The sequence below is a fragment of the Microcebus murinus genome, chromosome 1 (assembly GCF_040939455.1).
Source record: "Microcebus murinus isolate Inina chromosome 1, M.murinus_Inina_mat1.0, whole genome shotgun sequence".
In the NCBI taxonomy this organism is placed as follows: domain Eukaryota; kingdom Metazoa; phylum Chordata; class Mammalia; order Primates; family Cheirogaleidae; genus Microcebus; species Microcebus murinus.
Genome location: NC_134104.1, coordinates 157,923,744 through 157,950,712, shown reverse-complemented (window position 1 = coordinate 157,950,712; position 26,969 = coordinate 157,923,744). Strand labels below are relative to the sequence as shown.

The window sequence follows — 26,969 nt, the reverse complement described above, 5'->3', positions numbered from 1 at the left end:
GAAAGGGTGGATTGCACTTTGCGGTGGCCTCCGTCTCCCTCTGAGGGGGTTCTCTCCATCCTGCAGAAGCACCACTGATGAAGAAAGGTCCGTTACTGGGAGCTCTGCCTGAGCCTCTGTGAGCCTCCTCGTGGCTGGCTTCTGAAGGGGCAGCTGCCAGGCCCCTGCAGGGAGCGCTTGTCCCTGTGGGGTGGGGTACCTGGCTCGCCATCCCTGCACTTGTTACCTGCAGGGAAGCCTCGTGTCTTCCTTGCAAGCAACCGCACAACTCAGAACCTACAGTGCAGTGGAACGGGGTCAGCCCTGGCCTTCTTTCTCTCACAGCCCACGCCCACTCTGTCAGCAGATGCCCACGGCCAGAGCCTGCCCTCCCTCCCCTGCTGCCACTGCCTGGCCAGCCGCCCGCGTCCGGCCCTGGGTTACCATGGTCTGCTCCCTGTTCCGCATCGTCCCTGAGCTGCTCCCAGCACAGCAGCCGGAGCACGGCCACCACGCACAGGCCAAGGCAGAGCCTGCACCTCCCTCCCTCGCCCTCCACCTGCCCGCGGCTTCCTCAGACTTCCAGGCTCCCTTACTCCCAGCCTCTGCTCTCACCCTTGCTGCTGCTGCCACTGTTTGTTACTCCTCCCCGCGCTGGAGTGCGAAGAAGACAGGGCGTTCTTGTGCGGAACAGAACAGGGCTCAGTGCACCATAGGCCGCTCGATAACACGATGGGATGGACAGATGAATTTTTCTGGGTTTTTCCCCTTACCAAATTAGATCTATAGAAGCTCTCTTAATGTGTCTTCTTCCTTTAAAAAAAAAAAACAAAGAATTTTTTGCTCTGGAATATTGTAGGGAAGGGGAGGGAGAGGAGATGGAGGGAGAGGAAGAAGACGGGAGCCATGCTTCTGCTGTCCAGAAGAGTCGGAATCATTCTGAGTTCTGCAGAGGTGCTCCTGCGTGTGGCTGCCCCGGGCACCAGGCAGCCTGCACACATTCTCCCTTCCCCGCCCAAAGCCTGGCTGCAGGTCATCCTGGTCCTCCGCGTCCATTCTGCTACATTAGCTCCAGTCTCTGAGACAGGTGTGTCTTTTCTGTTTTAGTTTTTTTTGTTGTTGTTTTTGAGACAGAGTCTCACTCTGTTGCCCAGGCTAGAGTAAGTGCCGTGGCGTCAGCCTAGCTCACAGCAACCTCAAACTCCTGGGCTCAAGCAATCTTCCTGCCTCAGCCTCCCGAGTAGCTGGGACTACAGGCATGTGCCACCATGCCTGGCTAATTTTTTCTATATATTTTTAGTTGACCAATTAATTTCTTTCTATTTAGTAGAGATGGGGTCTCACTCTTGCTCAGGCTGGTTTTGAACTCCTGACCTTAAGCGATCCTCCCGCCTCGGCCTCCCAGAATGTTAGGATTACAGGCGTGAGTCGCTGTGCCCAGACTCCCTAATTTCCACTCACGTGGTGGTGGTGGGCTCCAGGAATTGGGGGGGGGGGGTAGACTCACAACTGAGGGATGCAGTGAGGATTGTGGAGGGGAGGGGCATACCTCTAACCCTTGCTAGGGAGAGGCAAGATATAAAATGTAACCAAAATGTTTGTACTCTCATATTTTCCTGAAATAAAAAATATTTTTTAAAAAAGACAAGTGTTTCTGAATAAAATAAAGCCCTTTAGAAAATGGATTAAAAAAAAGGATACCTGTAGTATTAGATTAGGGATTAGGGCCGAATACTACCTCATTTAGCCTTAATTACTTCTTTAAAGGCCCTGCCTATCTTCAAATACAGTGACATTCTGAGGTACTGGGGGTTAGGACTTCAACATATGAATTTGGGGGATGACACAGTTCAGTCCATAATACCACATTTGCTTCTCTCTCTCTTAATGTATATCATATTAATATAATTATAACATATATATGTTATATAGCATATATAATTATAACATAATAGACATAATTATATCATTTATAATATATTTGCCGTATATCATTATAATATCCCTAAACCACTTGAAAATTGCAGGTAGTCTATTACTTTGGCATGTATCTCCTAGGAATGAGGTCCTCAGGATATGTTTAATGTCTTTTCTTTCATACTGCTGGGGACAGATTCCCTGAGGCAGAAGAACAAAGGAGCATGAAGTGGCTCTGGCCCCGACTGGAGGCTTTCCCTTCAGATGGTTTTGTCCTGCCCCAGTTTCCTTCATGTCTCCCTCCTGAGCCTCCAGCCCCAAGGGAACTTGACAGGCTCCTGGGAAGGAGCCTCTTGGCCTTTGAGAGCTATTCAGGGGAGCAGAACCTCTTGGCCTCAACTCTAGATTCTTTGGCATTGTCGAGATCTTGGATCTGCAACATGTGGATGAAATGACAGACCTTCTTACAATTCTACCTGCTTTTTGGTCTCTCTCTCTCTCAACATGTTTCCCTAAATACCAGACTTGTTATTTCAGTTCTTTGTAGAGGCAGCCCTTGCTTTGCAAAGTGCAGGATGCCTGTATTTATTCAGAGTGAGGTTTATTGCTTTGGGTACCATTTCCTCCCTCCCTGTCTCCCTTCTCCACCTGCACCCTCATTGGCAGCTCGGAACTCCACCAGAAGTTGGTGCTTGCTGCTACCAGTAGTAACGAGGCATCCTCTGTGGGCTTGTTGCTGTTTCTTTCTCAGCACGGTTGTGTGGGAAAATATCCTACAGGCAGCACTCCCAGTGCTCATTTTAGTCGACAGAATCATTGTGCAAGCCCTCAGTGGAGGATGTGTAGCTTCGGGACTTTGTATGTCCTCTTGTTCAAATCCTTTTTGTGTCTGCAGACCCAAGGCACAGGTGTCAACCCGGTGAGCCCTCGGCCTTCTGAGGTGGATCAGGCTGTTGCTGAATGAGCGCCCCGTTCCTGCTGACTCTTCCACCACGGGAGCCCCGCTACCTAGTGGCCATAGCCAGTGTCCTTTCTCGGTCCTGTCCACCCCCAGAAATCCGTCATCTGCCCAATTAACAGAGCTGCCTTTCTACAAAACAGTTCAACATGTCTTTGACTCTGCTTAGAACTCTTCCCTGGCTTTTTCTTTGCTACAGGATTCATTCCATTCTCCTTGGCCCAGCATTTCATCCCCTCCCTCATGTGGCCCCTGTTCAATTTGTCACCCTGTTACCTGCCTTTCCCTCAGAAGGTTCCCCCAGGTAACGAGGCTTACCTGCTGTGTTGAAGCCAAATTGAATTATGCCAAACACTCTGCCCTGCTACTTCCCTGTACCTGTTAGGGAGGTTGTGGTGTTTACTCCTCCCAGAATGTGTCTTCACCCCGCCCCGCCCTGTGCCCCACCCCCGTCATGGTCATGGTCTGTTTGCCAGCCTTCAGGGCCTGGCTTGACCTTCTCCCAGCAGGGAGACTGTCCTGACTGCTGCCCTCCTCCAGGCAGGTGGTGGTGGCCATCCTTCCCTGTGCCGTCGTTCTGCCTCAGACCTCCCTCTTCTCTAGCACTTGTCACGCTGTGTGGTTATGTGTCTGTCCCCCTAGGTGCTAGACAACTGGCTTTGCCATTATGTCCTTAGTGCCTGGCTTGGAGTAGGCACTCAGTAAACATTTGGGTGTCTGGATGGATTTATCCTTGGATAGAACAAATCCTGAAGTTAGAAGCAGCTACATTCCGCCTTGCTGTTACCAGTCCTTATCTGAGTGGACCCTGTCACAGGCTGTGAGGAGTCATTCTTCCCGAGTGTCCCCTTCTGAAGAGTCTGTACTGTCATCAGCAGTACAGGCCTTGGTGGGCTTATTGTGTATTGTCACATGTTGAAAGAGAAAGTACCTTAACTTGGTTACGGAGACCATGGGGAGACTGATAGCCCAGTTGTTATATGTTATTTACTTTATGTTGCTGCTTCGGAAAGCCACTGCTGTCTGTCTTATCTTTCAGTCAAACGCTTCAGAGAACCAAAGCATGAAAGACGTCCATGGAGGATATGGTATGTATCTCAGCATTCTGAGGATGCTTTTGACAATGTTGGGGTTTTGGGGGGGGGGAGGGGATGGAATATGAGAAATGATGCGTAACGTCAGTGTCTGGGATCCCTTAGTTGAGTTAATCATTGAGAATTATGGATAATATAAAGCACTTCTTTTTCTTCAGGTAACTTTGGTCCCTACCTTTATTTTATGATCACTCTGCTTCCACTGTTGAAAGATAGAAGATAATAGAAACAGTCTCTGCTGCAGGCTCCTGCATCTGCATCTGCCTGTTGTTAGATCAGGTTTGAATTCTTGGATTCTGTAGTCTGTGTGTGTAAGCAGAAAGCAATCTAAATTTGGAGATCAGTCAGCCATGCCATGAAAATACTCCTCTCCCTAAAACTAGTCTTTCTTGGTCCTAGGATAAAGGAAAACTATTTCTCTATTCACAGCACTTCTCATACCAGATGTATGGGATTTTTTTTTTCCCTGCACCAACCAATTTTCTCTCTCTCCAGATAGCACCTGGGTGTCCCATAATCTAATTCAGTTCTGATACTGCCTGAATTTAGTACAGACCCCACAGGTTAAGGGCTCAGTCCCACAAGCTGCCCCCAACTTCAGATGCCAGTTGCAGTCCACACTTCTGTCCAACTTGGCTCCAAAGTTAGGGGTTCCAACAGCCCCCCTCAGGTTCAGTAATTTGCTAGAATGGCTTAGGGGAAGCCATTTCCCCCACTCAGGGAAACCTTTGTTTACATTTGCCAGTTTGTTACAAAGGTGACAGATGAGCAGCTAGATGAAGAGGTACAAAGGCCGAGGTCTGGAAAGGTCCCAGGTGTAGGATTTGGGGTCCCAGTGTGTGGATGTGTTCACCAGCTCAAAAGCTCCCTGAGCCCTGTAGTTGAGGGACTTTTATGGAGGCATCATCACGTGGGCGTGATTGATTATTAACTCTGTCTCTGGCCTCTCTCTCCTCCCTGGAGCATGGGAGTGGACTGAAAGTTCCAAGCTTCTCATCATGACTTGGTCTTTCCGGTGACTAGCCCCTTGCTGAAGCTGTCCAGGAGCCCACTAAGATTCACCTCATTTGAACAAAAGGCTCCTGTCATCCAGGAAATTCCAGGGGGGTTATTTAGGTGCTCTGTGTCAGGAACTGGGGTCAAAGACCAAATATTAGAACAAAAGGTATTCCTAGCACCCTTGTCACTCAGGAATCACAGGGGTTTTAGGAGCTCCACGTCGGGAAACAGAGCAGAGACCAAATATATGTATTTCATATATATATTTTGAGATATATACCAAACATGTATTTATTTCACATAGGATGGTCCTGCAGTGGCAGTTTCTCCTTTGTAAAATGGTGGTAAAGCTTCGGGTATAGGTTCTAAAGGTAAAACTCCAAGAAAATAAATCACCTGGAATGAAATAGCTCTTCAGGAAAGCACAGTGTCCACAGGAAGGTGCCTTTTTGGGCTGGCATCTGCCCTAACAAAATATCCCTTTGTCTTTCAAAGAAAACTTCAATAAACTTCAGTGATAAAAGATCACTTCATAAAAATTTAAGCATATTCTTGCTTGTTCTTAAATGCATTACTGTCGAATGTTGCTAATTCTTATTTTTCCCAATTGGTTTCTCTTAAGTGTAGGTATTTAACTTTAGAATGTGTGACTCCTCCCACCTCAGCTCTGGGGAGGGAATTGGTGAAGACCTAGATTTGGGGCTCTCTGTGTCTTACACACATTGTCCTTTAGTAGCTACTCCTCTCTCGTGAGTTTAGGGAATGATTGTCCAGCCTTGGTTATAGGGTTGGTCTGGATAATTTCCAGAGTTGGTTCCAGTCCTGAGACCCTGGGGCTGATGTCCAACTGAGAGGCCAACAGAGGCGGCCACAATCAAGAGGTGCCTTGGCCACAGACGTGAATGGCCACGTCAGACATGAGTGTGGCAGAAAAGAGTCTGAAGACACACACTGTCACCACCATGCTCCTGCAATATGGATGGCGTGACATGGTGTCCCATGTTTAACACCCTTGTTTTCTCTTTTTTGAAACACCTGTCACCTAGCCCGCACTATAGCTGCAGGCCAGTCTGTGTTACTGGAATAGTGGTATGTGTGGCCGCTTTCATGCTCCAGCTCCAATGGCAGGGTCAGGCAGTTGAGACAGAAAACATATGGCCCACAAAACCTAAAATATTTATTCTGGCCCTTTTCAGGAAAAGTTTGCATGCTCCTGATCTAGCCCATTGTTTAAATGGCAGCAGCTGAAATTTGTTTAGGGATCCACCACTAGTGCTGGATTTGTACAAGTCTTATTAATCCTGCAAATAATTTAGCCCATTGTGAGTGAAGTCAAATGGGGGCTCTTTAAAATAGGGGGCACCTTCGGCTTCATCACAAAGCTGTAGTCTTGCATTTTATTTTGAAGTTACAAAATGAAAAATTAAAAACAAGTATTTTAAATATGATTAATAGTGGCCTGGGTGGGCAAGGTGGCTCATGCCTGTAATCCTAGCACTCTGGGAGGCCGAGGCAGGAGGATTGCTTGAGGCCAAGAGTTTGAGATCAGCCTGAACAAGAGTAAGAACTCGTCTCTACCAGAAAGTAGAAAAGTTAGGTGCAAACCTGTAGTCCCAGCTACTCAGGAGGCTGAGGCAGGAGGATTGCTTGAGCCCAGGAGTTTGAGATTGCTCTGATCTATGATGACACCAATGTACTCTAGCCAGGAGTGACTCTGTCTCCAAATAAATGAAAGCAAATGGCCTTTTTGGGATTTCGAAGACAGTGTTACTGAAAGTTTTGAAAGGTGGCTGAATTGCCAGGCCTGAGTTAGTACTGAAGGCCTCAGGAAGAGATGACTAGTAATTGGAAAGTTGGGGTCTCCCTGGCAACTTTTTTCCTGTTTCAGATATCTCATTTTCCCCAAAATGCATAGTACCCTCCTGTTAGGCAGATAACAAGTGCTGGTTCTATTTTGTACAGGTTTTTAGACACTTCCAAACAAGCCATAGGAATGCTGTTCATCCACTTTGCAAATGTATACCTAGCAGATCTCACTGAAGAGGACCCTTGTTCACTGTAAGTGGTTCGTATTTGAGTACAAACATCACTCACCCCTGCATTCAAAATGTAGGCTGGCCTCGCTTTCACTGCTGGTCCTCCCTCTAGCGTGGGGAGAGGGTGCTTCCCTTTCTCTTCTGTGTTCCTCTGAGAGGCCACCCTGTGCATGCTGTTACTGAGCTCACACACAGCTGTCAGTTGGCTCACAGGGCTTTATGGTGACATATGACCCATGAATTGACTTTCTGCTGATCAATCCAAATTCTGTCCTTTGATTTTCTATTGCCTTTATGTCTCCCAGTTTCCAAGCAGCCCCTGGCAAGGAAAGATAACACCCTGCAGGTGTGGTGTGTTTCTGCTGGAACCAGGACACATGGGGCTTCTCTTTGGTGTCAGCCACTCAGGGTCAGAACTGTTGTTGACCATTCTTGACTTCTTTAACCTAGAGAACAGGGGTTCTTCTGCCTTTCCACTGCACTGTGCCTTCCACACAGCCCCAGAGCGATCTGTCTGCAGCCTTAGTCTGGTCACCATATGCTGTCCTCCTTGCTGACAGCACTGCTGAACAGTTCTGCTCTTAGCAGACGGAGTGGCACAGGAGGCTCGCACCTCATCCCAGCCTCATCTCCTGCCTCTCTTCATCCTCGTAGCAGCCCGCTGTATATTACAGATACTTCGATTCTCCCCATCTTACTGCTGGGGAGCTGAAGCACAGAGAGGTTCTGTGTAACTTCAGGGGTGATGGGCCCCCACCCCAGTCTGGCTCCAGCACCACGTGGTGCTCTGCTGTCTGCCAGTCTCACCTGTTTTAAGTACTGAGCACAGGACTTTCTTTCTTTATTGCCAGGGTGTGGCACTCAGCAGGCTCAGTAAATATTTGGGGAGTGAATGAACGCAAGGCATATATATACCTCAGGTGTCCTTGTTCTCATTTTCAGGATGGGCCTCAGGTGCAAGAACTCAGGTGCAAGAAGCTCTCGACACCAATTAAGTGTTTGAGAGCAGTGTAACTTCGAGCCAGAGGAGAAATTGCCTTGGAAGCTGTTGCTCTTCCTGCCATGTCTGGTCTGAGAGTGACCCCTTGTGATTTTACAGAGGAAGGGCAGGCGGGAGAAATGCTGTCCCCTCCCTCTTCACGCTGATTTCCATGCTGCTCTGCCCTAGAGCGCGCTGTGCACGTGGCGGGCCGGCTGGGGGTAGGAGGCTGGCTGCACAGTGCCTCAAGCCTCAGCAACTCAAAAGCTGCCGTGGCCAGGTCTCCTGGTGTCTTGAAGCTTACCTGCAAGGATTTCAGAGCCGTGTGGTGGCACAGAGGGTCAGGACCTGACCCAGTGACCTAGTCTGCCATGGGTCTGGGTGGGTCGGTGCAAGGCCCTCACGAGAGGGCGGGTGGTGAGGGAAAAGGTCGTGCCAGACAGATGGAACAGACCTCGCAAGGACACGTGGTCAGTGTAGGCGTGCCCTCCCCTTCCTCCCGCCGTCTTGCCTTGTCCTGAGGGGAATAAAGCTGTCTTTTTAAAGTAGAATAGTATTTGCGCTGGACTCCAGGTGGAGGTGAGTGAAGGGCATGTGGCTCTGCCCTCCTCTTCTAAGAAACCCCAGAGAACACTTTCCTGCCGTGCCCGGGTGCAGAGCATTGCCGGGGTCCTTGCGTGAGCCGCGCCCTCAGGGAGTGCACAGGACACTGGGTGGATCTGTCTGTCGCCAGTTATGTTCTGTTTTCCTGTTGATTTCCTTGGCTGCTTGCAGGTACTCTGTCTTGTTTGAACCTTTGCCTGGCAGGAACACTCGAAGGTTTTTAAGTTCCTTTGTCCCTCCTCCACCCTCAAGTCATTTGACTCCCGGTTAGCTGAGGGGCAGGAGAGCCGCATGGGCACCTTGAAGCGGCCAGCCCCCAACAAGGCCAGTCGGCCCCTCTCCGGCCAGGCTGCGTCAGCCTTGGCCCCAGCCTTGGTGGGCGCCACTGACAGTGCTGGTGTGCCCTCCCCTCGCAGGTACCTCATCAACTTCCTCCTGGACGCCACCGTGGGCATGCTGCTCATCTACGTGGGGGTGCGTGCCGTCAGCGTGCTGGTGGAGTGGCAGCAGTGGGAGTCCCTGCGCTTTGGCGAATATGGTAACGTGCGGCGGGCACTGGACGGGGTGCGGCGGGGCTGCGGGGAGGTCCGCTCCTTGCCCCGTGCAACCCGCCACACACATGGTTCCAGAAAAGGCTCAGGAGCTGGCAGCAGTCTCCAGCTGGTGATGGGGCTGGTTTTGGGGCCTGAGCACACCTGGCGGGCACCTGCGGGCATGGGTGCCCGCTTCACTGTGGCAGGGAAGGTGGCGGGACCCAGGAGACACTAGACTTGGAAGGAGGCCAGACATTTGCCCCTTCCACCAGAGGGCACCAGTGGTCCCACCCACAGGGCCACAAGGCCACATCATTCTGCCAGGCTTCCTGTAGAGCCCACAGCACCTGCCCACCACATTAGAGGGATGGGGACAATTCTTACTGTGTAGAGGTGCAAGCTCTGCCCCTCTCTTTGCTGCACATTTGTGCTTGTCCTGTCACTGGGCCATTCTGTTGGCAGAGTAGAACTCACACAGCCAGTACTGGCAGGTGCATCCCCTCGGGGACCAAGTTGCCTTACTGTCTCCCAACTGCAGGCTCACCCCAGCCCAGAATCTGGTATGTACCAGTCACCAGGGACACGAGGTTCATCCTCACTCAGAGACACGGCTTGAAACAGATGACTGTGGATGCTGGCAGGGCTGTGACCGGCTCCCATCTCAGACCCCACTGGGACACAGCTTAGGTAGGAAGCTGTATGAGAAAGTGAGAGAAATAGCTGGATGTGGCCTCAACAGGGGCTGCTGGTGAGGGGTGCCTCTTCAGGCCCTCACTGCCCTCTGCGGTTTCAGGACAGGGTTAAGGGGTGACATCAGCTCTTTCCCACCTTCACAGCTGGCCCCCACTGTCCACAAGCAGGCGCTCCTCCTCGCAGTTGGAGCAGTAGCAGTGGAGCCTTTGCCACGAGAGGGGCACATGGGACAAGAGGGAGGGAGTGCAGATGGAATTCTGGATCCCCTCTCTCCTTTCCTGCCCACGCCTACCAAAGAGCTCATGGCTCTGGGCCCGAGGGCCACTCACTCCTAGATCGCTGAAGATCCACAGGGGCCTGACAGTTTAAAAGGGGAGCTAGCTGTGAGTGCCTTGGGTATTTCTAGAAGTCTTAAGTAATTGTTTGTCTCCATTGAGGGGAGATGAACTCAGGGAGGGCTTTTCTTAGTCGCGTCACTTGATGCCCGATGAGTCACTGACTTAAGATAGTGTCCAGCACACAGCGTGAGCCTGCTGGGCTCCAGGGAAGGCTTTGAGAAGCTCCGAGTCACCCGTTCTTCAGCCTGCAGGACAGAAACGGCCCACAGCACCTGTGGACCAGCACGGCATCATCTTCATTTATAGAGCAGGCACTCAGAGGAGTTAAGTGACGTAGAGGCTCACCCAGCCAGTGGTTAGGGGAGCGTCGTGCCAGCTGCACCAGGACACCCGACCCCTCTACCACCTCCGGGAACAGTGCTCACAACTGCTCCTTTGCTGTCGAGATCCCTTTGGGGAAGGATCAGCTCAACTGGAGCTGACCAGTGCTAAGGTGGATCTGCCTGCCACCTGTTGTTTACTGTTTGTGACAATTTGTTATTTTCTGTTGCTCTGTAACAAATTACTACAAACGTCTGCTCAAAACAACACAAATCGATTACCTTACAGTTCCTTCACTTAGAATTCGACATGGTTGTCACAGGTAAACTCACGGTGCCAGTAGGGATGGCTTCTGGAGGCCCTGGGAGGTTGTCTCGGCACTCCACGGCCTCCAGAGGCCACCTGCATGCCTTGGCTTGTGGCCCTCACAGCAGCACACATCGCATTGCTCTGCCTTCCCACTGCCTCCTTCCACCTTAAAGTCTCCTGTGGTTACATTGGCCCCACCTGAACACTCTAAATGCTTTTCCTATCTTACAGTCAGGTGATGAGCAACTTTAATTCCATTCGCAGCCACAGTTCCCTCTTTGCTATGTAGCATTACACACTCAAGTATCCCGAGGATTCAGATGTAGGCTTCTTTGCAGGAATGTTATTCTACCTCCCAGAACTGTTAACCTGCTGAGGCCATAACCATTTGAGGCCTTAATCCCCTGAAGGCCTGCAGTCCCTGTCCCCAGGCTGTGGGTAGTATCAGTCCAAGGCCTGTTAGGGACTGGGCCATAGAGCCCCCCCACCCCACCCATCCATGGAAAAATTATCTTCTATGAAACTGGTCCCTGGTGCCAAAAAGGCTGGGGGGATCACTGATGTCGGCCCCACAGCTCTCTCAGGTAAATGAAGAAGAGGGACTTGTTTTCTAGGTAATTTCCTTTCTTCCTGGAAAAAGTCATGAGCTGCTAACAAGAGCATGGGACTCAGGGAAATCAGCCACACAGCCCTGAGGGGCAAGACCGGACCCAGGTGATCCGGTGTCTGCAGTCTGGTGACCAGGCCCCTCCTTCCCACGCAGAGGGGAAAAGGTCTGTGTGCCACGGGCACCGGGCTACCTGGGCTTTGCCACCCGTCCCTGTCCAAACGCTTTCTGGAAGCCCTCTCAGCACAGATACGTTCCCTCCTTTTGGCCCCTGTTCTCCTGCGGAAATAATTCAACACCAACAACACACCCAGGTACCCGAGGTTGTCCAACTGTGGTAAGAAGCAGGGCGCACCAACCCTACCCACCATGTCTGTCCTTTAACAACGAGGCCTGGGGAGTGTTTGAAAGACCCACACGAAACAGGAGTCAGGAAATATGCTGGCACACGTGCACTCAGCCACCATGGCCGCGCGGTCCGGGTGCGCCCGGGGACATGATCCCTATGGTGGGGTCGCACGTGTTTTTTTTCTTTCTTCACCACGTTTCTGAATTTTAGCATCTAAATGAGAAAAGAAGCAGATGCAGTTAAGTTATGCAGCAGAAAACTGAGACCATTGGAGCAATGTGAGGCAGACAGGAGGAAAAGCAGTTTCCTCTTTTGTCAGTCACTTAAAATTTAAGAGCAGATGGAGTGAGCACACGGAGCCGGCAGACGCCCTTTGAGTAGTAAATAAGCGGTGCCACGTGTTCTGCAGCCTCCAAAACACACCAGGCCCGTCAGAGAGATTTCCTACCAGTGCTTCCCATCGGACTGTTTTTGACCATAATCGCTTTTCACAAATACTTTCAGTTGTTGTTTGTGAGAACTTTTCTCAGGTCAGGCGATTTACTGAAAGGATTGCAAAACCCCGTTAGCAGTCTAGCAAGGAGGGGTTGTGCTTCTGAAATGCTTTTTTGGCTCAAACATCTCTTGTCCTCTAAGTGAAAGTAGAAAAGAAGAGGCGACTGATGTGTTTCTGCATGCTTTCTTCCACACTTCTCCCGGGGTTTTCCAGAAAAGGGAATGCATGCTGTTCTGTCCATTACAGCTGCGTAATGGCATTCACTTGCGCGTGCACTGCGTACGGCTGGCAGGCTCGGGAGGGCTGGGGGCCTCCAGCCTGGGCGCCTGAATAGGATTGCTACGGAAAAAGGAGAACCAAATGAGAAGCTAGAGATTTCTCTTTGAGCCAAATTCTCTTCTCACAGCCTAGATTAGGGCCTTTGCCTCCCCTGAAACGTTGCCCTCCACCCCCTCTTCTGGCCATCCTAACAGAGCTTACAGGGGGAGCCCCGGGCAGCCTCCCCCACACCCCTCTCCCTGTGGCTCCCACTTTGAGGAGGCATGTGTAGCCCCCAGGCCCACCCTAGCTCTGCGTGTCTCAGGATCATTCCCTGCAGGGGCTGGTCCCTGTCCTCTGAGTACCTTTTGAATCATTCTGGAGACAGCGCAGGGCCTGAGTGTCCCCAGCTTGGACTGTTGGGTTCCTTGGTTCTCAGGCTTGGTGACTGTAAGGGGTCACAGATGTGTCTTTGTCAGAGCCAGGCCCGGGCCCTTCACTCCCACCCCCTTGCCCTGAGGGCTCCTTTCCTCCTCGTCCCTGGCCAGGATGTTGGGGCAGTCAGAATCTGAATTTGTCCAGAAAGATGTCTGCTCTCAGTGCGAGAGCATCAGGGACGGCCAGGGAGCGGGGTCTGGGTGGGAGGTGGGGAGCTGGGAGACGCGCAGAGAAGTCACTCTGCTCAGGGACGGAGGAGGGGGCAGCACCGCAGTCACTGCAGGGATCAACAGCGGACGCTAATAGCAGTCTTGCTTCACACAACTTCTGCTGCCAGCAGGCAGACAGCAGCTTTCTGAGCTCCAGCAGTGAGCACTTACTAACTTTAGTGCTTTTTAATTCCATCTTAGAATCTCTTGAAAGAAAGGCCATTTTGGTATCTTCAAATTAATTCCTGATTTTATTTAAAACACTGCATTTATCTTTCAGGGATGAGGTCATTTTTAGCGGTTGGGGGGCTCATGAAGCGCCCTTAGAGCCAGGGTCCTGGGGTATGGGCGGGGTGTGAGGCTCAGGAGCGGTGGGCGGGGGCTTTCGCTGGGATGCCGGCCCCCTGTGACTGAGCACCGCCTGTCCCTGCAGGAGACCCTCTGCAGTGTGGAGCCTGGGTCGGGCAGTGCGCTCTTTACATCGTGATCATGATTTTTGAAAAATCTGTCGTCTTCATCGTCCTGTTAATACTTCAGTGGAAAAAGGTTTGCCTCTTGCCCTGCTTTACATCTCCCTGCTGAGCTAAGCAAACAGCACTTCCCCAGCCCCCCCGCACCCCAGCCTTCGTGGGAAACCGCAGTTGTTTCTGTTTTAACTCCATGAATGTACTCTGGATTTGGTCTGCGATGGCAGCTACTCGTAAGAGCATTAACTTGTCCCTCTTTGACTCAGCCTCCATCCACTTCATTTATATAATGTCTGCTCTAGATTAAGCCTTGGAATCTATAAACCTGGTGAAATACAGTGCCTGCCCTCAGCTTGCTTACCATCAGGCCAGTTTTCAGGCCTTGCAACTGTAAATGTTTCTGCAGTGGCAAATGACCTCTTCACATGCCTCTCTTTGCTAGAGGTTTAACTGAGCTATTTGGCGCCATGGGCAGTTTCTATGATTTGTGACCACCGACATCCTGAAGCCCTGGCCTCTGCCCCCAGCCCCAGCGCCGTGCAGATAAGCCTCCACGGCTCATCTCTGCACACCCACATGAGACAAGCCAAAAGCCTACAAGAGAAATTGGCTCAGATCTTGGCCTCCCTTTGGTTTTATTTGTGGCTGGGTTTTATTTTTTAAAGAAAATACGCTAAGGCTTTTCAGAGCTGTTGTTTTTCGGGATGGTTGGGGTGCAGGATTTCTGTTAGAAAGTAGTGCGGCACCTCACTGCTGCAGTGCAATGAGTGTCCCCTGAGTTCACCCCTCCAGCACTCCGCCCTCCGGTGCCATTGCTTTGCTCTGGCTTGGTGGCTATAGGCCCACTGCACTTTGCAAGTCCATACCGAGGGGAAAGCTATGAGAGCACCAGCTGCTCAGTGTGGTCCCCAGGGGGTCCCTCGTTAACAGTCCCATCTGGGGGGCCAGGCAGCACTAGGTAGAGGTGTTGCTCCCACCAGGCTCTGGGGCAGTGTCTAAGCTAAGCTCCCTCTCGGGGCCCAGGGCATGGCCACCTCCACCCCACCCTGCGCTCTCTTGGGGGCCTCTCCCCACCTCACTGAGTCCACTTCTCTTCACAGGTGGCCCTGTTGAATCCCATTGAAAACCCAGACTTGAAACTGGCCATCGTCATGCTGATCGTCCCCTTCTTTGTCAACGTCAGTGCCATGCTGCCTTTTTACCCCAGTTTGTGCCCTGCCTGCCAGGGTTCCTTTCCAGTGCTCTGAGTCTGAGAGAAAACTCACCTTATAGCCTTCAGGTCGTTCTGTGTGACCATTTGCACCTCCTGCCCCCACCCCAGACCTGGAAATGGTGGGATTGTTTCTCAAGAGGCAGGTCCCGCTCCAGGGCTCCTGCGTAGGATGGAGGGTCCTGGGAGCTCTGTCTGTACTCCCTGCTGGGGCCCTCCCACCAAAGAGTCCCATCCCCTGTACAGCACCAGCTTGTAGACAAGGATCACTTCCAGTGTACCCAGTCCTGTATTCCAGAGCACAGAGCTCAAAGAGAAACTCGTGGGCACAATGGCTGGAAGTTAGAGATCGTGAGAAGAGATGGTGAAGGAGCCGGGACAGGCGGACGATGGCGAGCATGCCCGCCACCGCGTAGGATCTGTGGGAGGGCCCCGGCGCAGGTGTCCCGTCTGTAACCACAGCGAAAACCCCTCAGAGTGACTAGGGCGGGCAGCTTCTTGCCCGTTCTCTGATAAGAAAACTGAAGCAAAGAAAATAGAGATTGGGAACCTCTAAGCTTCCGGGAGATAGTGAGGGGCTAGATGAGGTTTTCCTCTCTGTAGTCTGGAATTTGTGCTCTGGAAGGGGGTGGGGACAGGCAGATTGGGGGCTGCTCTGCTCTGCAAAGTGGTTTCTCCCAGAGTAACCCGCACTCTTCTTCCCCACAGGCTTTGATGTTTTGGGTAGTGGACAATTTCCTCATGAGAAAAGGGAAGACGAAAGCTAAGCTAGAAGAAAGGGGAGCCAACCAGGACTCAAGGAACGGGAGCAAGGTCCGCTATCGGCGGGCCGCGTCCCACGAGGAGTCTGAGTCTGAGGTAGGAGCCTCCCTGGCTCTTTGGGGGCCTGAGCCATCCCACCCCTGGCCGTGGAGGTCCCTGGTCTTTGCTCAAGTGCTGAGTCATGGTGCCAGTCGGAGGGAGGGGGAAGAGTCTGAGCCAGAGAACAGCCAAGGGCACAGACTGCCCCGCCCAGCTGGGCCTGCCCCACGGCGGCTTGCTCCCAGCTAAACCAGCTGGAAACTTCTAAAACATAGGCGTGGCCAGACTTCACAGAAGGAAGCTCGTCTCCCCTCATTTTCCAGTCTCCTGAGTCTAGAGGTTTGGGGCTCAGGGAAGGATGCAGGTAGCGCACAGCAGCCCTGGCCAGGCTGCGAGCTCCGGCAGCCTGCAGCACTGGCTCCAGGCCTGCGTGCCTCAGGGTGAGGTGGGGCCCACTCGTGGGAGGCCCTGGGGAGTCCCCGGTGTGCTGGGCGCTGTGCTGCGGGGGGGAGGGGGGGCTACAGAAGTGGCTGGGACTGATGCTCCCCCAGGAGGCCTTGAGACTTGCAGGTGAGGTGCAGGTGAACGCATGGACGTTCGTCGTACACTCTGGGACGGAAGCATAGCAGGACTCGGGAGGACCCTGGGCAGCCTGGAGGGAGCTATAGAAGACGAATAGATGGGTAGGACAGAGGATAAGCCCCTGTCTTCTCTAGGGGCATGTCCTTAGAATGTGGCCAGGGCCTGTGATGTGACAGTTTGGTGAGCATTAGGTGAATGACAAATAGTGCTATAGGCAGAAGCAGCTCATGAGCTGAGACCATTTATGGTCTCATGATTTAGCATCTACGTAATAGTGAGAAATTCACTGTGGCCAGTGTGGCGTGTATTCCAGAATATTCCAGGGACAAGAAATGAGGACAGGCAAAGTTGGAGCTGGATGGGCAAGGTGCTTATGATCCAGGCAGAGCAATGGGCTGTGCTCGTGCCAGCATTCGAGAGCAGCAAGTGTTTACTCAGGGCCTGACTGGAGGCAGGAGGGAGGCCCTGTGAGGGAATAGTCCGAGGGCAACCGTGTGCCTGAAGGAGCTGGCCACCCCTGCGCAGGTGGGCACTGGACCTCTTGCTCCTGACATGGGCTGCTCCAGTCTCTCCCTGGTGCTCAGAGGTGTCAGGAGCCAGGCGGCATCCCCACAGGTGTCAGGAATGGACATGTCTGCCCGAGGTGACCCATCTGCACAGCCGAGTCATCCGGGGCTCAGAAAAGCAAAGTGCTCCCCTTTGTCCTCAGAAGTTTCAAGGTTGGTTCAGAACAGCCACTCCAAAGCTCTGGAAGCCCCACTTGTGTGTGCCTCACAGAGGTTTTCTTTTCCTTTTGGAAGAGGCTTTATTCCTGTGTGTTTAAGGCAACTTCAAGGACCCGGGACTCCATGTGCCAAGATTGAGCTTTTGTTTCCGAGGATAGCCTTAGGCTGCAGGTCCCTGCAGAGTTTGCTCCGATAGGGGTTTGGTTGCCGCTGGAGGTTGGATGAGAAGTGGGGAGCATTAGCAGAAGAAGGGGGTCTGTGGACACAGCGTGGGTTTTAGTAGCCCGTGACTGTCCTTGGAGCCAATGCGATCTGTGTTGGGCCAACGTGTCTCATTGTGTGAGGGGCCTCCCTGTCCCCCTCTCCTCTTCTAAAGATAGCCACCTCCTTGGGGAGCCCAGGGTCTGTCTGGGGTGGGCGGATGAAGAAGGCCCTGCAGGTGGTGACTCAGGCCTCTGCACCGCCTCAGATCCTGATCTCGGCCGACGACGAGATGGAGGAGTCCGACGCGGAGGAGGATCTCCGCAGACTGACCCCGCTCAAGCCTGTGAAGAAAAAGAAGCACCGCTTTGGGCTGCCTGTATGACACAGTCCCCTGCTGGGGGTGACGGGCCACGGGTCTATGGCCCGGTCGGCCACGTCGATCCTCCCCTCCTCTCTCTGCCCCTCCTCTTCTACCTCCACTCCGTGCTGTCTCTGCCCACTCTACCCGCCCCAGACTACTGTGGCCTGCAGAGAGGGGAGAGGAGCCAGCGCCCGCAGGGCCACGGGCGCCTGGAGGTCCCCACTCAGTTGCACTACAAACACTGACCAAATATGCAAGCGAGGAGCTTTGTTTGTTTGTTGTTGTCCTGAGCAGTGTTGTCAGGGACCCCGAGGCCCCACCCCGTCCGACTGGTGGCGTGGAGGAAGAAGGCAGGCACACGCAGACTGCGGGGCCCTTTCGCTGGGCTGTGGGCAATGTGAGCACGTGACGCAATTTGGGCTAAAAGTCACTCATTGACCAAGTCAGAACCAGAATGCTTTCTTACTAGAAATGGCTTTTGTAACTATTGATTTTTGGAGCCGGTTTTATGAGCCGTGGCAGTGTTACTGGTTTTTGAGTAGGTGTTTATTTCCTACAAAGTACCTTTGGGACTAATGGGCAAAACAGAGATTTTTAAGTCTTCCGTATGCTGTTTGACTTTTATATTTTTAAGTTATATTTTCATACTATTGTATTTAAAACTCTTTTTAATCCCCAAAGAAATGGGTTTGTTTGCCTTTCATGGGGTGTGAGCTGGTGGGAGGGAAAATTAAGGAGTTTTCCACTTGGAATATTGCTAGATGGTGTCCTACCGTAGGCGGCACATGGCCTGGGAGGGAGGGAGTCAGGCCTGAGCATGGGCCAGCTGGTCTGGACACAGGTGTGGAACGGGACGGGCTCTTCCCAGGGCCCATGAGCTCCTTGGTCTGTCTGCTGGCAGGTCAGAGGTCTTGGTTAAACTTGACCGAGAAAGGAACCTAAGAGGTCTTTGTGTCTTTGCTGTCTCTGCCCACTCTCCCATGTGTTCCCCGCCTCTCTGCGGAGCCTGCAGAGCTCTAGCTAGAACAGTGTCGGTCGCCCGCCCCTGCTGCTGCAGCCCTCAGAGCCAGCTCTGGGCCCACATCCGGGAGCTCCTCGCGCGGCCCTGGTGCCTGTCGTCTGCTCACTCTGCACAGCAGTCTGGGGGACGTCTGCCTGACAGCGACGCTGCTTTCACCCCTCCAAAGCTGTGAGGTGGCTGGATGGGTGTGCGTGAGAAAGCTCGCTCTCTAAACCCACAAGCAGGGTGAGGTGCCTCTAGGCTGTGCCCCTACTCCTCAGCATGGCCCTGGGCCCCCGTGGCTTTGGGAGTTTGCCGAGTGGCGGTGGAATGGGCCGACCCTGGCAATGTCCCTGCTGGAGAAAGAGCTGCCCAGTGGTTTGTCAAGCCACGGGCAGCGTGGATGTTTAGAAACAGGAAACTACCCTTCTAAGGTACAAGCTGGAAGGGAGACAACCCAGGCCTTAAGTGAGACAAGTGCAGGGGAAGCGACACCACTCAGAGCCTCAGAGACTTCTTTTACTCTTTTTTTTTTTTTTTGAGACAGAGTCTCACTTTGTTGCCCAGGCTAGAGTGAGTGCCGTGGCGTCAGCCTAGCTCACAGCAACCTCACACTCCTGGGCTCAAGCGATCCTCCTGCCTCAGACTCCCAAGTAGCTGGGACTACAGGCATGCGCCACCATGCCCAGCTAATTTCTTCTATATATTTTTAGTTGGCCAATTAATTTCTTTCTATGTTTTGGTAGAGATGGGGTCTCGCTCTTGCTCAGACTGGTCTCGAACTCCTGAGCTCGAACGATCCGCCCGCCTCGGTCTCCCAGAGTGCTAGGATTACAGGCGTGAGCCACCGCGCCCGGCCAGAGCCTTCTTTTAGACCTACATAAAAACGTGTTTTACTTAAACACATGGGGTCTGAATGGTGGCATGTAAGCCCAGCTATTAAACCAGCCACCCTGACCTGTCTTCTGCCTCTCACTGGCCCTCGTGTCCTGGACTTGGGGCAAGCCGGGGCAGGAGGCATTGCAGCCCATCTTCCTCCAGGAGTGCAGAGCCAGGGGGCTCAGAGGGGCGGGCACCATAACTGTGCATAGGAGACGCTGCCAGTATGGGCCTGGGGCCAAGAGGAGGGGCAGGCTGGACAGCGCCTGAGACTGGACTCCATCTCGGGTCCACGTTGCTCCTGTTCACGTTTACTCTCTTCTCGCCTCCAGCTGTGGTGGTGAGTCTTTCCACGCCAGTCGCTCCCCTAGTGGGGAAGAGCAGCTGGAGCCAGGAGGCCATACGAGTCGAATCCGGGATGACCAGGACTGATGTTCCTGGTGGGCAGTCTCTTCCTCGTGGCATGCTGACTCAGTTCTAATTCCTCCCTGCTGTTTTGTTTGAACAGCTCGTGCCTGCAGCGGTGTTTCTTCAGCCTTCCTGGAGCACAAAATTGGAGCTTCATTTTCAGTCTTGGGCTCCTAATGTTTCCAAAAGAGAGCAGGGCTGAGAGAGCTTTCAAGGCTTGTCCCAGTTCCTACTGAGCAGTGGGTTTGGGGACAGAGGTAGCTCGTGAGTGATGGCTTTTCCCTGTAGCCTGGTTTTCAGACAGGGCTTTAGTCTGTGAGCTGCAGCTATGTAGCCAGCTACCCAGGAACGGAGATCTGACAGCGAATCTGAGCATAGGGGACCTCTTATATGTGGGGTTGGACAGTGTGGCCTCTGCTTTTGGCTTTCCCCTCCTCCCATGAGTGTGAACACGCACACGCACACGCACATACGCATGAGAGTCTGTGCCCCCAGGAGTGCCTCCTGCAGTCACCGGAGCTCTTGCGTGGTGCTTCGTCCCACGAAACATGAGAGCGCTGTGGGCAGGACTTCCTCCTGAGCTGCCTCCCTCCCAGGATGAGTTTCCTCACCACCTGCTCCAAGGTGCCTTACGAGGTGCAGCTCTTCACCTAGCCACCTGGCGTGCATCCCGCGTATGAGAAATGATGGGCCGCCGACTGGATACTGTGTGCTGATTTGTCCCAATCTGGACCGTGGCCAAGCCACCCATGATGGAAACTTGGAAAGCCAAGGTCATGAACAAGTTTCTTGTAACTAATGGAAATAAGCTGATGAGGTAGAACTGTCATATCTGAACAGAAGAGGTGGTGGTTGTGTTATTTCCTTTTGTTGTCAGAGGGATGTTGACAAGGGGCGTGGGGGAAATGTTGGTGAGATCCCGGATGGTGGTGGCTTCTTAGTCCGCTCAGCCAAAACACATGCAAGGTAAGAGTCTGTGGCTCCTCAGCCCCAGGCACGCTGGTGGCCTCCTGCCTCAGGCTTTAACTTGTGCTCTCCCTGGCAACAGGGAGTCATGGGTTAATGCCACCTATTGTGCCCCTTTCTTCAGGGAAAATATAAAAAAGGCTCAAATCCAAGTTGTAACTTCCTTAGGCAGAGTAGGCCTGTGAGCTGCAGCCCCAAGTGCACATCCAGCAGCTGTCCCAGGACCCTGGCAGGAAACAGGGCCCAGCTCGCAGCCTGCTCTGCCCTCCAGACTGCGGCTCACTGGCCGTTTTGCAGCCAGGCCAAGACAGGCAGCTCCGGGAGCTTCCCACCAGCCAGGGCAGCCACGTTGGAGGGTGTGGGGCTGGCTTTTAAAGTTTCACGCGCATGTAGCTAAGAGTGCATAGCCCTCTGTTTCACCTGTGAAGCATCGGTAGCTGTGAGGGGCTTTGTTTTTTGGTGAGGGACTCGTGGTCTGCCATGTTACCGTGAGTAACTTGAGCTCCTGGGTTGGTTGGTTGGTTTGGTTGCTTTACATTTGATTTTTTTCCCATGAAGTTAATTAGAAGTCAGACCTATGTGAGCAAAACCATGGCCACTTCAGCTGCCATCCAGTGGGGGGTGTTACGATTCATGGGAACACATTTTTGAAATGAAAGGGAAGATGATGTACTTACGTTGTAATGGGGTTTACAATAAAGTTTGACATCTTATTACGGTTTTTAAAAAAAAAAAAACCATCACTTTTGTGGTTGTTGGTTGTGTGTTGTCTGAAATTGAAACAGCTTAGTGGGGTCAAAAAAATGTTCCCAGTGGATTAGAAGGTTCTTCTCAGGAAGCAGCGTGAGAATGAACCTTACGTGGCCCCGCGGCAGAGACGGGAGCCAGAATCTGCTGAGGGCGGAGACCAGACACGTTCTTGCCATTTCCACTTCCTCGGGAATGAGGCCTGAGGCCAGTCCCCTCCTGAGGGAGCTGTGCTGGGGAGAGGGAGAGGAGTGCACCTCCCATGTCCCAGGGTGGAGCCAGCTGTGGGCGGAACAGTGGCGTCAGTTGCTGCGCGGCCCCCGGAGCTGGCAGAAGGCCCTGGCGGGGCCCAGCCTGCCCTTGGCCCGTGTTCAGGGGCCTGGGCACTCCTCGTGTCAGCACTCGTCTCCCGTCAAGCCTAGCAGTCCTCACGTTGGCCTCCTGGCACCGGGAGTGGAGGTGGAGGGGCGGGGTGGGGTCCGAGGTATGATAGTAGTGGAGTGGCATTTGGGATAACCAAATGTCAGCGCCTGGCTGGGTTCCGTCTGCCTTAAGCCTTGAAGGATAAAAATAATCTCCATCACAAACTGAAAGGAGCTTGGTATGTCTGGTCTAGCAGGGCCCTGACCTCCCACCCACATCTCTCCCCACACCAGCCCCAGGCTTCCTGTCCTGCCCTGGGCCCCGGGGGATCGTCCCCTTGCGAGGATGGGGTGTTAGAAGCTTCTAGCAGAGGAGAGCTAAGTGACCTTTCAGGGGAGGCTTCAGGCTGTTCTTGTCTCCACAACTCAATACCAGGTGTGGGCTTCACTCTCCCCTCCCTCTTTCAGCAACTCAACCCTTCCGTAGAGTGCCAGTCCCCCCTCAGCCTCGCCCAGTCCGAGGTTCTGCGGAGACACTTCCCTGCCTTCCTCTCACTGGCGCCCTCGCCCTCGGGCATGGCTTCCTCCCTGTCCTTCCTGGCCCTCATCCCCAACCTCGCTTTGTCCCTTTGCTAAACTTACACTGGGAGCCCGCCAGAGGAAAAAGGGCCCCAGCAAAAACATGAGCAGCTCCCCTTGGCCTCAGTTTCCCTGCCAATAAACCAGTGGTAGCCCCTCGCTCTGAGGTAGCTGTAGGGCCCAGTCAGCTCATCGTGCTGAGCAAATGCGTCATAGTGACGAGCACAGGAAGCTCTGCTCTGCTGCCCTGGAACGACGGAAAGTCTTTCTCCTGGAGTCCAGGGGAAGGGGTGGAAGAGAAAGGAAAACAACCTCGGAGCGGAGCGGTCCGATGGCGAGGGCCCTCCCCTTTCTCAGGAACGCCCCAACCCTGCTATGAGCACTCCAACAGTTCCGACTGTCGCACATTCCGGGACCCACATCCGTAAACACGCACAGCCAGTCCCACGGGGCCAGCACCTCCCGCCTGCGAGCAAAGCAGCTGTCCAGGCAGCAGTGCTCGGAGAGCCCCTCTCATCTCCGAGAATAAACTCTGAAGCCAGCGCGGCAGGCCTGCATCATCAGGGAGCCTGCGGCGCGGGGGTGGCTTCCAGGACGGGCAGGCAGCTATATAAGCTCCAGAGGGCTGGCCCCGCTCAGATCTCGCCAGCTGCTGCCGCCGGAGAGGCGCCTTTGGAGGCCAGCGCTTGCACAGCACTCGCCATGTCCCAGGTGGGGGCCCAGCACGGGCCTGCTGGTGCCAGGGAGTGGAGGTTGGGACCTGGACACTGCCAGTGCTGGCAGCTGTGTCCCGAGCTGAGCTCCAAGCACGGCAGGAGGCTTCGCGGCCCTGGGAGCCGGGCTGAGGGAGGGTGCCCTGGGGAACCCCCGTCCAGCGCGGCTTTGGTGCTGTTCATGGTTTGTTAGGAGGGGTGGGGAGAAACGTGTGTGGGGCTTGTATAGATCCTGCATGTGCCGTGTGTGAGGGAGCTGCTTGTAGGGCTCAGCGTGTGCAGTTGTGTACGAGGCCGTGTCTGTCTCTGTGGGTGTGTGCACGAGAAGCAGTATCGTGTACGTATGTACGTGAGGCTCTCTGGGTGTACACACGAGGTGTGTGTGAATATGTGTATACAGGAGGCTGTGTGTGCTGTGTGTCCGCATGAGGCTGTATCTGGCCCTACGTTTGTACACAGGCTATATCATGCGCGTGTGCGCGTGTGTGTGGACACGAGGCCATGCCTGTGGGCGCACGGCTCTGTGCCGGTACCCCAGTGAGGCGAGGAATCCCTGCACCTGTCCCCAGGGCTGAGAAAGGAGTAAGGCCACAGACCCACAGGCACCTGGACGTGGGAGTAGGGTGAGCACTGGAGGGACAGATCAGCCTGTCCCCCTCCTACTGTCATGGGGGGTGCTGACTTTCAAGTGTAATTTTGTGGGCATCTGGTTCCAGTCTACCCTATTTTCACCCCCAAAAACAAAGTGAACACTGGCACTTGGGAGAGGGGCATTCCCTAAGGGACCCTCTGCTGTCTAGTGAGCCGGTCTTGGAACTGACCAAGTTCCCTAGGACTGCTCAGCCTCAAAGCCAGTTCCTTCCCCTTTGCCCATTGTGCCCAGCCACGCTCAGGCAGATCAGTGTGAGGCGCAGTGGCCACTGCCCCCACGGGCTCCCAGTCTGGGGGGAAGGGCAGGTGGACAAGTCAGACTCACAGGGGAGGGGTGTAGTCGGGAAGGCTTCCTGAAAGAGGAGTGAGGCCTTGAATCAGCCTGAGTTCAGTGAGCAGAGAAGAGGGCTCTTGGCCAAGGCACGGAGGCAGGAAAGGGGTTCCCACCTTAAGGCCTCCAGTGGTAAGATAAGACTGGGTCTCCAAGGCTGACACTCAGGAAGCCCCCATCAAGAAGAAGCGCCCCCCTGTGAAGGAGGAGGACCTGAAGGGGGCTCGAGGGAGCCTGGCCAAGAACCAGGAGATCAAGTCCAAGACCTACCAGGTCATGCGGGAGTGCGGTAAGTGCGCTGCAGTCGGCTGGGGCTGGGCTTGGGCACAGATGGGGGGGTGGTAAGGGTCTTTTTCTGAGATCCCAGAGTTCCTGGGCTCAGAGAGGGGCTCGAGACACGGGCCTCCCCTCCCGGAAGCCAGGCGGGGCGGCTGCCTGCGCCGCTGACTGCCGCCTCCTGCAGAGCAAGCCGGCTCGGCCGCCCCATCCGTGTTCAGCCGCACACGCACGGGCACAGAGACCGTCTTCGAGAAGCCCAAAGCGGGACCCGACAAGAGCGTCTTTGGCTGAGAAGTGCGTGCCGCGCCCCTCACCACCAAAGCACCTAGACACAGGAGCCTTTCCCAAGAACTCTCTTTTATGCCAGAACACCCCTCTCCCCTCCAGCTCTGCTCCAGCACCAATAAAGAGGAAGCCCGAGTGGCCCCAGCCTTTGGAGTGTGTGTGTTCGTCACTGGCCACGGCCACTGTCTACAGGGGAGGGAGGGGGGGTGGGGCGTGGAGCATGTCCTGTACCTTTCCCGGGCGTTTGGGGGGGGGCTCCGGGGGTAGCACAGGTGCTGTCATGGCCATGCCACATGCTAGAAGGAGTCTGGGACATGGAGACCCGATGCTGAACTGTGTCTCACACCAGACTCTTTGCTGAGCCTCAGTTTCTCCTGTATGACGGGGAGCTGAGCTGGAGTCTATTCCATAACCAGCCCACAGTTACTCTGCTCAGGGTGGAGCAGGTGGGGTTTGGGGTTTGATCCTCCTCTGCCTTCTACAGAAGCCATTGAGTTGCTTCCAAGGACCCCAAGGCTCTGCAGCACCTGGGGACTTCAAAGCCCCCTCCCCTGCACCCTTGTTCACACTGCTGCCTTGCCAGCTGCGCCCCTCCACGACAAAGCCAGATCAAGGCTCCGCTCTGGCCAGGGGCAGACAGCTGCCTGAGCTACTGCCGCCTCTTCCGCATGGCAAGGCGAGCCTGCCCCCACCCTGCTGCTGGGGCGTGGGAATGCCAGATTCTTGGCCAGCGTGATCGTCCCTCCTCAGTCCTGTGTCCCCTGTGTGCATGGAACTGTCAGATTCAGAACTTGCCCCCATGTGATGACAAGACCATGGGCAGGCTGACAGTGGCAGTGGCTCCATTCTGGACTGGCAGGGCCTGGCTCAGGGCCGAGGCCTGCCTATCCTGGGGGCAGATGGAACTGACTCCTCAGAGCCTTTCCCGGGTCCCGGCCAGCCTGGCCTTATATAGCTGTGGTCGGGCCCATGCTCTGTGCCCCAGGGGAGCAGACTTCTGTGAGGAAGGGCCTGGGCCTCTCACTGGGGCCCCTGGGAGACTCTTTCCCCCGATACGGAAGGCATGTGTCCCTGTGTAGTCACAATCATATCCAGAGCCAAGGGGTGAGCAGTAGAGGTGAGCACAGAGATAAGGCCTTAGTCGTGCGAAGGAGGGGCATTTACTCGCAGCCATAGAAATAGTATAGCTCCGGAGTCTATGGCGCCCTACCCCAGCCTCTGGAAGACACCCACTGCCTCCTGGCCCCTGTCAGCCCCCAAGATGACTGGCCCTCCCCAGGGCTGGTGGCACTGAGAGGTCCTCCTTCCCAGACCCAGGGCCTGGCACTTGGCCACACTTTTATGACTCATCTTTACCCATCTGTGGCCACAGACTCAGGAGCTGGCTTTCCCAGAGCCACCAGGGAACACGGGTGCCAGCCGCACAGTGCCTACTGTTTATTCACTCCCTTACTGTTCGGTACAAAAGGAACACGTCAACTTTGTTAAAGGCAGCTTTATTTTTTAAAAAGTCACCGAGACCTTCACCCCAGGGCCTTGGGCAGCATTCCAGCACTGCCGTGGGTCTAGGCTGCGGCAGCGTCACGCCAGTCATGACAGTGGCGTTCTGCCCTCTCAAGCAGGGATCCATGGACACCCTTGGCACGACTGGCCTCCATACCCAACCCCCATCAGGAGCTCTCTCTTTGTTCCACGCTCTCCTGTCAACACATTCCCTGCATCAAGACCTCTGGGCCACGGGATGTAGCATCTTTATGACTCTCACTTTGTATTGTCAAATTGCAGGTCTTGTTTGGGGGGCCCCTGGACTCCAGGAATGAGGCATATCTATCCTGCCTTGGCCTGGTAGATCTTACCCCAGGCAGACACCTGCAAGGGCCTCTGGATGCCTTCTGCGGCCCCCACTGCCCTGTCACACTCCCCTGGCTGCCAAGGCCCCCTTACCAGGAAGCCACTTGGAGTGGCCCTAGTCATCCCAGCCGGCCCTGTTTCCCCAGCTGATTATGGAGAGCAGGCTGGCATCTTCACTGTTGTCCCCCCAGCCCTGCGGAGCTCGCTGGTGGAATGACTGGCGTGAGGGCTGCAAAGGTTCTGGGCCCTTCAGAAGGGGTGCCAGTACCCAACTCCAACCCGAGCCTGCCTTTCCTCAGTAGATGCTCCTGCCCCCAGCCAAGGTTCATGGGACATTCGTCATTTACCTGCTTATCTGAAGCCACTGCAGTTTTTGGCTTAAAGATCCCAATTTCTCAGAACCTGCCCCCGCAGGGGCGGGGCAGAAGCAAGTTACTAATTCATTCCCCACT

The 26,969-nt window shown here is 54.1% G+C and overlaps 2 protein-coding genes across 4 annotated transcripts in view; both read left to right on the top strand.

Annotated features, from left to right (window-relative positions):
* Positions 1–20,366, top strand: part of STIMATE (STIM activating enhancer) — a 53,483-nt gene extending 33,117 nt beyond the window's left edge. Inside the window, exons 2-8 of one of the 2 annotated variants that reach the window (XM_012771574.3) lie at positions 3,894–3,942; positions 6,910–7,005; positions 8,982–9,103; positions 13,550–13,662; positions 14,684–14,761; positions 15,502–15,651; positions 17,371–20,366. In XM_012771574.3, the coding sequence (XP_012627028.1) occupies positions 3,894–3,942; positions 6,910–7,005; positions 8,982–9,103; positions 13,550–13,662; positions 14,684–14,761; positions 15,502–15,651; positions 17,371–17,487 (725 nt within the window). In that variant the 3' untranslated portion in view covers positions 17,488–20,366. The remainder of the gene's footprint in view (positions 1–3,893; positions 3,943–6,909; positions 7,006–8,981; positions 9,104–13,549; positions 13,663–14,683; positions 14,762–15,501; positions 15,652–17,370) is intronic. The other variant, XM_076008496.1, reaches the window with a different exon arrangement.
* A 2,262-nt stretch (positions 20,367–22,628) lies between these two features.
* MUSTN1 (musculoskeletal, embryonic nuclear protein 1) lies at positions 22,629–24,813 on the top strand. Of its 2 annotated transcripts, XM_076008507.1 has the most exons (4): positions 22,629–23,118; positions 23,580–23,702; positions 24,259–24,391; positions 24,566–24,813. In XM_076008507.1, exons 1-4 carry the CDS (start codon positions 22,783–22,785, stop codon positions 24,670–24,672), a joined length of 699 nt encoding a protein of 232 aa, XP_075864622.1. In that variant the 5' UTR covers positions 22,629–22,782; the 3' UTR covers positions 24,673–24,813. The 2 variants fall into 2 exon arrangements, with proteins under 2 accessions (XP_075864622.1, XP_012627030.2); XM_012771576.3 differs by lacking the exon at positions 23,580–23,702 and having other exon boundaries at positions 22,752–23,118.
* Positions 24,814–26,969: the final 2,156 nt, after the last annotated feature.